Here is an 11,203-nt window from a genome sequence, read left to right as displayed (position 1 = left end):
TAACCTCCCTGCTCTTATATTCTATGCCTCGGCTAATGAAGGCAAGTATCCCATATGCCTTTTTAACCACCTTATCTACCTGTCCTGCTGCCTTCAGGGATCTATGTACATGTACACCAAGGTCCCTCTGACCCTCTGTACTTCCTAGGGTCCTACCACTCATTGTGTATTCCCTTGCCTTATTTGTCCGTCCAAAATGCATCACCTCGCACTTTTCAGGGTTAAATTCCATTTGCCACTTTTCCGCCCATCTGACCAACCCGTTTATATCGTCCTGTAGCCTGAGGCTTTCCTCCTCGCAATTTACCACCCCACCAATTTTCGTGTCATCTGCGAACTTACTGATCAGACCTTTTACATTCTCCTCCAAATCATTTATGTAGATCACAAACAGCAAGGGACCCAGCACCGATCCCTGAGGTACCCCACTGGACACAGGCTTCCAGTCACAAAAGCAACCTTCGACCATCACCCTCTGCCTCCTGCCACTCAGCCAGTTTAGGATCCAACGCGCCAAGGCACCCTGGATCCCATGGGCTCTTACCTTCTTGACCAGTCTCCTATGCGGGACTTTGTCAAAAGCCTTACTGAAGTCCATGTATACCACATCCACAGCATTTCCTTCATTTCCTTCATCCACACACCTAGTCACCCACTCGAAAAATTTCTTAAGGCTAAAGGGATCAAGGGATATGGGGAGAAAGCAGGGACCGGGTACTGAATTTGGATGATCAGCCATGATCTCATTGAATGGCGGAGCAGGCTCGAGGGGCCGAATGGCCTACTCCTGCTCCTATTTCTTAGGTTCTTATGTTCCAGATCATAGAATGGTTACACCACAGAAGGAGGCCATTCGGCCCGTCGAGCCCGTGCCGGCTCTCTACAAGAGCACTTCAGCTAGTCCCGCTCTCCCGCCCTTTCCCCGTAACCCTGCAAATTCTTTTCCTTCAGGTACTTATCCAATTCCCCTTTTGAAAGCCGCGATTGAGTCTGCCTCCACCGCCCTCTCAGGCACCGCATTCCAGATCACAACCACTCGCTGAGTAAAAAAAGTTTTCCTCATGTCGCCTTTGGTTCTTCTGCCAATCGCCTTAAATCTGTGTCCTCTGGTTCTCGACCCTTCCGCCAATGGGGACAGTTTCACTCCATCTACTCTGTCTAGACCCCAGAACAACTCGCCGCCGCAAAAATAAATTCTCCTCATCTCCCCCTCTGGTTCTTTTACCAATTTTCTTCAATCTCTTTCCTCTGGTTCTCGACCGTCCGTCCACTGGAAACAGTTTCAAACTATAAGAACATAAGAAACAGGAGCAGGAGGAGGCCATTCGGCCCCTCCAGCCTGCTCCGCCATTCAATAAGGTCACGGCTGATCATCGACCTCAACTCCACTTTCCTGCCCGATCCCCATATCCCTCGATTCCCCGAGAGTCCAAAAATCTATCGATCTCGGCCTTGAATATATTCGACGACTGAGCCTCCACAGCCCTCTGGGGCAGAGAATTCCAAAGATTCACCGCCCTCTGAGTGAAGAAATTCCTCCTCATCTCAGTCCTAAATGGCCAACCCCTTATCCTGAGACTGTGACCCCTGGTTCTAGACTCTCCAGCCAGGGGGAAACAGCCTCTCAGCATCTACCCTGTCAATCCCCCTCAGAATCTTGTATGTTTTAATGAGATCACCTCTCATTCTTCTAAACTCCAGAGAGTATCGGCCCACTCTACACAATCTCTCCTCATAGGACAGCCCTCTCCTCCCAGGAATCAATCTAGTGAACCTTCGTTGCGCTCCCTCTAAGGCAAGGAACACCGACTCCTCCAAGCCGCAGAAAAGGCAGGCGGCCTGGGAGTCCGGGAAGCTACGTAAATCCTTATTTCCGAGAAAGGTGCAGCACAGAAGGATGCCATTCAGCCCATCATGCCTATGCCGGCTCTTTGAAAGAGCTCCCAAATTAGCCCCCACTCCCTCCCACAGGGTCCGCCACTGGCTCAGTGGGTAGCACACTCGCCTCTGATTCTAGAAGATTGTGGGTTCAGAGTCCCACTCCAGGGACTCGAGCGCATAAAGCTGGGCTGACCGTCCAGCGCAGCGCTGAGTGAGTGCCTCACTTTCTGAGATGGTACTGAGAGAGCGTCGCACTGTCGGAGGGGCAGTACTGAGGGAGCACCGCACTGTCGGAGGGGCAGTACTGAGGGAGCGCCGCACTGTCGGAGGGGCAGTACTGAGGGAGCGCCACACTGTCGGAGGGGCAGTACTGAGGGAGCGCCGCACTGTCGGAGGGGCAGTACTGAGGGAGCGCCGCACTGTCGGAGGGGCGGTACTGAGGGAGTGCCGCACTGTTGGAGGGGCGGTATTGAGGGAGCGCCGCACTGTCGAGGGGCGGTACTGAGGGAGCGCCGCACTGTCGGAGGGGCAGTACTGAGGGAGCGCCGCACTGTCGGAGGGGCGGTACTGAGGGTGCGCCGCACTGTCGGAGGGGCGGTACTGAGGGAGCGTCGCACTGTTGGAGGGGCAATACTGAGGGAGCACCGCACTGTCGGCGGGGCAGTACTGAGGGAGCGCCGCACTGTCGGAGGGGCGGTACTGAGGGAGGGCCGCGCTGTCGGAGGGGCGGTACTGTGGGAGCGCCACACTGTCGGAGGGCCGGTACTGAGGGAGCAGCGCGCTGTCGGAGGGGCGGTACTGAGGGAGCGCCGCACTGTCGGAAGGGCGGTACTGAGGGAGCGCCGCACTGTCGTAGGGACGGTACTGAGGGAGCGCCGCACTGTCGGAGGGCCGGTACTGAGGGAGCGGCGCGCTGTCGGAGGGGCGGTACTGAGGGAGCGCCGCACTGTCGGAGGGGCAGTACTGAGGGAGCGCCACACTGTCGTAGGGACGGTACTGAGGGAGCGCCGCACTGTCGTAGTGACTGGAGTGCATCAGCACCCCAAATTTTAATTGAATTTGTTAAGTTTCATTTGCATTTTTGCTCAGTTGCAGTCGGTTATTTACACCTAAAAGAGTGTCCTGAAAAGCTGCACCATTCTTGTGACAGATTCTGTGCCGATGGGGAGGAGGAGCCTTTAGTATTTTCAGCTCCCACAAGCTCCAGCGACTCAACTCCTCCCCTCGGCTGTGCTGTATACTAAAAAAATCGCCTTTTTGCATTGCATTGTCGGAGTTGCAGTCCTCAGTCGCCTTTGCAACCTTTCTCCTCGCAGCCTGAACGACTACAAGTCCCTGCAGGACTGCGGGATTTGTTATTGTGGAAGATTACTGGTGCAGGCAGGCAGGCGATGGTAACTGGAGAGGGGTGGGCAGGGGAGGGGAGCGGGACAAGAGAGAGACTTTGCACAGCGTCAAGAATTCCTGTCTGTTCCGGCAGCTTGTCTCTGAGCACACCCGCCTCTCCCAGCCTTTGAGGCTGGCATCGATTGCTGAAGGGGGGACAGGGGGAAAGGTGAGCTCACTCCCCCCCCACCCTCCTCCTTGGCCACCTTCTGTTTGTCAAACAATGTCAGCAGTTTCCTGTGTCGAACCAAATGCAACTGCGCCAGCGAGTCAGACTGGGTTTGAAAACACTCAGGGAGTTGGGCTGGTGCTCAAACCCTGGGTGCAGTGCAGCCGCTCCAGATCATTGCAGTGTGTCTGATGCTAGTTAATGTAACCAATGCTAGTTACAATGTGTCTGATGCTAGTTACAGTGTGTCTGATGCTAGTTACAGTGTAACCATTGCTAGTTACAGTGTGCCTGATGCTAGTTAGTGTTACCAATGCTAGTTACAATGTGTCTGATGCTAGTTACAGTGTAACCAATGCTAGTTACAATGTGTCTGATGCTAGTTACAGTGTTACCAATGCTAGTTAGTGTGTCTGATGCTAGTTACAGTGTAACCAATGCTGGTTACAGTGTGTCTGATGCTAGCTACAGTGTAACCAATGCTAGTTAGTGTGTCTGATGCTAGTTACAGTGTAACCATTGCTAGTTAGTGTGCCTGATGCTAGTTAGTGTTACCAATGCTAGTTACAATGTGTCTGATGCTAGTTACAGTGTAACCATTGCTAGTTACAGTGTGTCTGATGCTAGTTACAGTGTAACCCATGCTAGTTAGTGTGTCTGATGCTAGTTACACTGTAACCAATGCTAGTTAGTTACAGTGTAACCAATGCTAGTTACAATGTGTCTGATGCTAGTTACAGTGTAACCAATGTTAGTTACATTGTGTCTGATGCTAGTTACAGTGTTATCAATGCTAGTTACAATGTGTTTGATGCTAGTTACAGTGTTACCAATGCTAGTTACAGTGTAACCAATGCTAGTTACAGTGTGCCTGATGCTAGTTACAGTGTAACCAATGCTAGTTACATAGAAACAAAAAAGATAGGAGCAGGAGTAGGCCATTCGGCCCTTCGAGCCTGCTCCGCCATTCAACGAGATCATGGCTGATCATCCAAACCCTAGCACCCGGTCCCTACACCGACAGCCATCCCACACAAGCCCTATCCCCGTAACCCCATAACCCCACGTATTTAATCCCCCCTAACACTAAGGGCCAATTTTATTTTTATTTTTATCATGGCCAATCAACCTAACCCGCACATCTTTGGACTGTGGGAGGAAACCGGAGCACCCGGAGGAAACCCACACAAACACGGGGAGAATGTGCAAACTCCACACAGACAGTCACCCGAGGCCGGATTTGAACCCGGGTCCCTGGCGCTGTGAGGCAACAGTGCTAACCACTATGCCACCGTGTGTCTGATGCTAGTTACAGTGTAACCAATGCTAGTTACAGTGTGTCTGATGCTAGTTACAGTGTAACCAATGCTAGTTACAGTATTGTCTGATGCTAATTAGTGTTACCAATGCTAGTTACAGTATTACCAATGCTAGTTACAGTATTACCAATGCTAGTTACAGCATGTCTGATGCTAGTTACATTGTCAGTTACAATGATTCCGATGCTAGTTACAATGTGTCCGATGCTAGTTACAGTGTGTCTGATGCTAGTTACAATGCATCTGATGCTAGTTACATTGTAACTAACATTGGACACAACGTAAATAACAATGAGTCTGATGCTAGCTACAATGTTTCCAATGCTAGTTACATTGTGTCTAATGCTAGTTACATGCATTTGGGGAGGGCTAACAGGGCAAGGGAATACACTATAAATGGTAGGACACTGAGAAGTGCAGAAGATCAGAGGGACCTTGGAATGCAGGTCCACAGATCCCTGAAGGTAGCAGGACAGGTAGATAAGGTGGTTATGAAGGCATACAGAATGCTTGCCTTTCTTAGCTGAGGCATTGACAGTTACAATGAGTCTGATGCTAGTTTCATTGTGTCTAATGCTAGATCCCTGAAGGCAGCAGAACAGGTAGATAAGGTGGTTAAAAAGGCATACTTATATTCTATGCCTCGGCTAATGAAGGCAAGAGCAGGGAGGTCATGATGGAGCTGTACAAAACGCTAGTTAGGCCACAGCTGGAGTACTGTGTGCAGTTCTGGTCGCCACACTATAGGAAGGATGTGATTGCATTGGAGAGGGTGCAGAGGAGATTCACCAGGATGTTACCTGGGCTGGAGCGTTTCAGCTATGAAGAGAGACTGGACAGGCTGGGGTTGTTTTCCTTAGAGCAGAGAAGGCTGAGGGGGGACCTGATTGAGGTGTACAAAATTATGAGGGGCATAGATAGGGTGGATAGAAAGGAACTTTTCCCCTTAGTAGAGGGGTCAATAACCAGGGGGCAATAGTTTCAAGGTAAGGGGCAGGAGGTTTAGAGGGGATTTGAGGAAAAACTTTTTCACCCGGAGGGTGGTTGGAGTCTGGAACTCACTGCCTGAAAGGGTGGTAGAGGCAGGAACCCTCACAACATTCAAGAAGCATTTAGATGAGCACTTGAAACGCCATAGCATACAAGGCTAGGGACCAAGTGCTGGAAAATGGGGTTAGAATAGACAGGGCTTGATGGCCGGCGTGGACACGATGGGCCGAAGGGCCTCTTTCTGTGCTGTATAACTCGATGACTCTATGACTCTAATGCTAGTTATATTGTGTCTAATGCTAGTTTCATTGTGTCTAATGCTAGTTACGTTGTTAGTTACAAGCAAAGAGAGGGCATGAAAAAATATTGGCAAGAAAAGTCAAGGGAAAGCCAAAGATGTTTTATAAATGCATTAAGAGCATGAGGATCACTAAAGTAAGAGTAGGGCCTATTAGGGACCATAAAGGTAACCTGTGTGTGGAGGCGGAAGACTTGGGTATGGTTCTTGATGAATACTTTGCGCCTGTTTTCACAAAAGAGAAGGGCGATGCAGACATGGCAATCCGGGGGGAGGAGTGTGAAATATTAGATGAAATAAACATAGTTGATAAGGAAGTATTAAGGGGTTTAGCATCTTTGAAAGTGGATATATCCCCAGGCCCGGATGAAATGTATCCCAGACTGTAAGAGAAGTAAAGAGAGGCAATAGCGGAAACTCTGACCATCATTTTCCAATCCTCTCTGGCTTCAGGTGTGGTGCCGGAGGACTGGAGGACTGCTAACGTGGTACCACTGTTTAAAAAGGGATAAACGGATAGACCGAGTAATTACAGGCCAGTCAGCCTAACCTCGGTGTTGGGAAAATTATTGGAAAGAATTCTGACGGACAGGATAAATCTTCATTTAGAAAGACACGGATTAATCAAGGATAGTCAACACGGATTTGTTAAGGGAAGGTCGTGTCTGACTAACGTGATTGAATTTTTTGAGGAGGTAACAAGGAGGGTAGATGAGGGTAGTGCGTTTGATGTAGTATATATGGACTTTAGCAAGGCTTTTGATCAGGTTCCACGTGGCAGACTGGTCACCAAGTTAAAAGCCCATGGGATCCAGGGCAAAGTGTCAAGTTGGATTCAAAACTGGCTCGGAGACAGGAAGCAGAGGGTAATGGTTGATGGGTGTTTTTGTGACTGGAAGACTGTTTCCAGTGGGGTTCCGCAGGGCTCAGTACTGGGTCCCTTGCTTTTTGTGGTATATATCAATGATCTAGACTTGAATATAGGGGGTATGATTAAGAAGTTTGCAGATGTTACTAAAATCGGCTGTGTGGTTGATACTGAAGAAGGAAGCTGTAGACTGCAGGAAGATATCAATAAATTGGTCAGGTGGGCAGAACAGTGGCAAATGGAATTCAATCCGGAGAAGTGTGAGGTAATGCATTTGGGGAGGGCTAACAAGGAAAGGGAATACACATTAACTGGTAGGACACTGAGTAGTGTAGAGAAACAAAGGGACCTTGGAGTGCATGTCCACAGATCCCTGAAGATAGCAGGCCAGGTAGATAAGGTGGTTAAGAAGGCATAAGGGATACTTGCCTTTATTAGCCGAGGCATAGAATATAAGAGCAGGGAGGTTATGCTCGAACTGTATAAAACACGAGTTAGGCCACAGCTAGAATACTGCGTGCAGTTCTGGTCACCACATTACAGGAAGGATGTGATCGCACTAGAGAGGGTGCAGAGGAGATTTACCAAGATGTTGCTGGGCTGGGGAATTTTAGCTAATGAGGAAAGACTGGATAGGCTGGGGTTGTTTTCATTGGAACAGAGGAGGAGATTTAATTGAGGTGTATAAAATTATGAGGGGCCTCGATAGAGTGGATAGGAAGGACCTATTTCCCCTTAGCAGAGAGGTCAATAACCAGGGGGCAGAGATTTAAAGTAATTGGTAGAAGAATTAGTGAGGAGTTGAGGAGAACTTTTTTCACCCAGAGGGTGGCGGGGGCCTGGAACTCACTGCCTGAAAGGGTGGCAAGGGGCAGAAGTACTTGGATATGTACTTGAAGTGCCGTAACCTACAGGGCTACGGACCGAGAGTGGGATTAGGCTGGGATCGCTCTTTGTTGGCCAGCGCGGACACCGGGGGCCAAATGGCCTCCTTCTTTGCTTTAAATTTCTATGATTTTGTCCAATACTAGTTATATTGTTAGTTACAATGTGTCCCTGGGGTGTGTCAGTTATAATGTGTCCCAATGTTAATTACATTGTGTCCCCCGGGTGTTAATTACATTGTGTCCCCGGGTGTTAATTACATTGTGTCCCCGGGTGTTAATTACATTGTGTCCCGGGTGTTAATTACAATGTGTCTCCGGGTGTTAATTACATTGTGTCCCCCGGGTGTTAATTACATTGTGTCCCCGGGTGTTAATTACATTGTGTCCCCGGGTGTTAATTACATTGTGTCCCGGGTGTTAATTACATTGTGTCCCGGGTGTTAATTACAATGTGTCTCCGGGTGTTAATTACATTGTGTCCCCCGGGTGTTAATTACATTGTGTCCCCCGGGTGTTAATTACATTGTGTCCCCGGGTGTTAATTACATTGTGTCCCGGGTGTTAATTACATTGTGTCCCCGGGTGTTAATTACATTGTGTCCCGGGTGTTAATTACAATGTGTCCCCGGGTGTTAATTACATTGTGTCCCCCGGGTGTTAATTACATTGTGTCCCCGGGTGTTAATTACATTGTGTCCCGGGTGTTAATTACATTGTGTCCCCGGGTGTTAATTACATTGTGTCCCCCGGGTGTTAATTACATTGTGTCCCGGGTGTTAATTACATTGTGTCCCGGGTGTTAATTACATTGTGTCCCAGTGTTAATTACATTGTGTCCCGGGTGTTAATTACAATGTGTCTCCGGGTGTTAATTACATTGTGTCCCCCGGGTGTTAATTACATTGTGTCCCCCGGGTGTTAATTACATTGTGTCCCCGGGTGTTAATTACATTGTGTCCCGGGTGTTAATTACATTGTGTCCCCCGGGTGTTAATTACATTGTGTCCCGGGTGTTAATTACATTGTGTCCCGGGTGTTAATTATATTGTGTCCCAGTGTTAGTTACATTGTGTCTGTCACTGTATAACACTGGGCTACGGTACTGGTGGGTACAGGTCTGTCACTGTATAACACTGGGGTACAGTACTGGTGGGTACAGGTCTGTCACTGTATAACACTGGGGTACAGTACTGGTGGGTACAGGTCTGTCACTGTATAACACTGGGTTACAGTACTGGTGGGTACAGGTCTGTCACTGTATAACACTGGGGTACAGTACTGGTGGGTACAGGTCTGTCACTGTATAACACTGGGGTACAGTACTGGTGAGTACAGGTCTGTCACTGTATAACACTAGGGTACAGTACTGGTGAGTACAGGTCTGTCACTGTATTACACTGGGGTACAGTACTGGTGAGTACAGGTCTGTCACTGTATAACACTGGGGTACAGTACTGGTGGGTACAGGTCTGTCACTGTATTACACTGGGGTACAGTACTGGTGAGTACAGGTCTGTCACTGTATAACACTGGGCTACGGTACTGGTGGGTACAGGTCTGTCACTGTATAACACTGGGGTACAGTACTGGTGGGTACAGGTCTGTCACTGTATAACACTGGGGTACAGTACTGGTGAGTACAGGTCTGTCACTGTATAACACGGGTACAGTACTGGTGGGTACAGGTCTGTCACTGTATAACACTGGGGTACAGTACTGGTGGGTACAGGTCTGTCACTGTGTAACACTGGGGTACAGTACTGGTGGGTACAGGTCTGTCACTGTATAACACTGGGGTACAGTACTGGTGGGTACAGGTCTGTCACTGTATAACACTGGGGTACAGTACTGGTGGGTACAGGTCTGTCACTGTATAACACTGGGGTACAGTACTGGTGAGTACAGGTCTGTCACTGTATAACACTGGGGTACAGTACTGGTGGGTACAGGTCTGTCACTGTATAACACTGGGGTACAGTACTGGTGGGTACAGGTCTGTCACTGTATAACACTGGGGTACAGTACTGGTGGGTACAGGTCTGTCACTGTATAACACTGGGGTACAGTACCGGTGGGTACAGGTCTGTCACTGTATTACACTGGGGTACAGTACTGGTGGGTACAGGTCTGTCACTGTATAACACGGGTACAGTACTGGTGGGTGCAGGTCTGTCCCTGTATAACACTGGTGTACAGTACTGGTGGGTACAGGTCTGTCACTGTATAACACTGGGGTACAGTACTGGTGGGTACAGGTCTGTCACTGTATAACACTGGGGTACAGTACTGGTGGGTACAGGTCTGTCACTGTATAACACTGGGGTACAGTACTGGTGGGTACAGGTCTGTCACTGTACAACACTGGGGTACAGTACTGGTGGGTACAGGTCTGTCACTGTATAACACTGGGGTACAGTACTGGTGGGTACAGGTCTGTCACTGTATAACACTGGGGTACAGTACTGGTGGGTACAGGTCTGTCCCTGTATAACACTGGGGTACAGTACTGGTGGGTACAGGTCTGTCACTGTATAACACTGGGGTACAGTACTGGTGGGTACAGGTCTGTCACTGTATAACACTGGGGTACAGTACTGGTGGGTACAGGTCTGTCACTGTATTACACTGGGGTACAGTACTGGTGGGTACAGGTCTGTCACTGTATAACACGGGTACAGTACTGGTGGGTGCAGGTCTGTCCCTGTATAACACTGGTGTACAGTACTGGTGGGTACAGGTCTGTCACTGTATAACACTGGGGTACAGTACTGGTGGGTACAGGTCTGTCACTGTATAACACTGGGGTACAGTACTGGTGGGTACAGGTCTGTCACTGTATAACACTGGGGTACAGTACTGGTGGGTACAGGTCTGTCACTGTACAACACTGGGGTACAGTACTGGTGGGTACAGGTCTGTCACTGTATAACACTGGGGTACAGTACTGGTGGGTACAGGTCTGTCACTGTATAACACTGGGGTACAGTACTGGTGGGTACAGGTCTGTCCCTGTATAACACTGGGGTACAGTACTGGTGGGTACAGGTCTGTCACTGTATAACACTGGGTTACAGTACTGGTGGGTACAGGTCTGTCACTGTATAACACTAGGGTACAGTATTGGTGGGTACAGGTCTGTCACTGTATAACACTGGGGTACAGTACTGGTGGGTACAGGTCTGTCACTGTATAACACTAGGGTACAGTACTGGTGCGTACAGGTCTGTCACTGTATAACACGGGGTACAGTACTGGTGGGTACAGGTCTGTCCCTGTATAACACGGGGTACAGTACTGGTGGGTACAGGTCTGTCACTGTATAACACTGGGGTACAGTACTGGTGGGTACAGGTCTGTCCCTGTATAACACTGGGGTACAGTACTGGTGGGTACAGGTCTCTCTCT

The 11,203-nt window shown here is 49.2% G+C and overlaps 1 protein-coding gene across 2 annotated transcripts in view; it reads left to right on the top strand.

The window, feature by feature from the left end:
* Positions 1 to 3,280: 3,280 nt before the first annotated feature.
* LOC147097187 (calcium-binding and coiled-coil domain-containing protein 1-like) overlaps positions 3,281 to 11,203 on the top strand; it is a 56,787-nt gene continuing 48,864 nt past the window's right edge. The window contains exon 1 of one of the 2 annotated variants that reach the window (XM_085973063.1): positions 3,281 to 3,436. Coding sequence is in view for 1 of the 2 variants with exons in the window: in XM_085973062.1 (XP_085829188.1) it covers positions 3,628 to 3,639 (12 nt within the window). In the remaining variant the exon portion in view is untranslated. Of the gene's footprint in view, positions 3,437 to 3,489; positions 3,640 to 11,203 lie in introns of those variants that run through there. The other variant, XM_085973062.1, reaches the window with a different exon arrangement.

This window comes from Somniosus microcephalus, chromosome 33 (genome assembly GCF_052327205.1).
Source record: "Somniosus microcephalus isolate GS21.2 chromosome 33, FLI_Smic_1.0, whole genome shotgun sequence".
In the NCBI taxonomy this organism is placed as follows: domain Eukaryota; kingdom Metazoa; phylum Chordata; class Chondrichthyes; order Squaliformes; family Somniosidae; genus Somniosus; species Somniosus microcephalus.
Note: the sequence above shows the minus strand (reverse complement) of the source record. Positions and strands in the feature narration are given on the sequence as shown.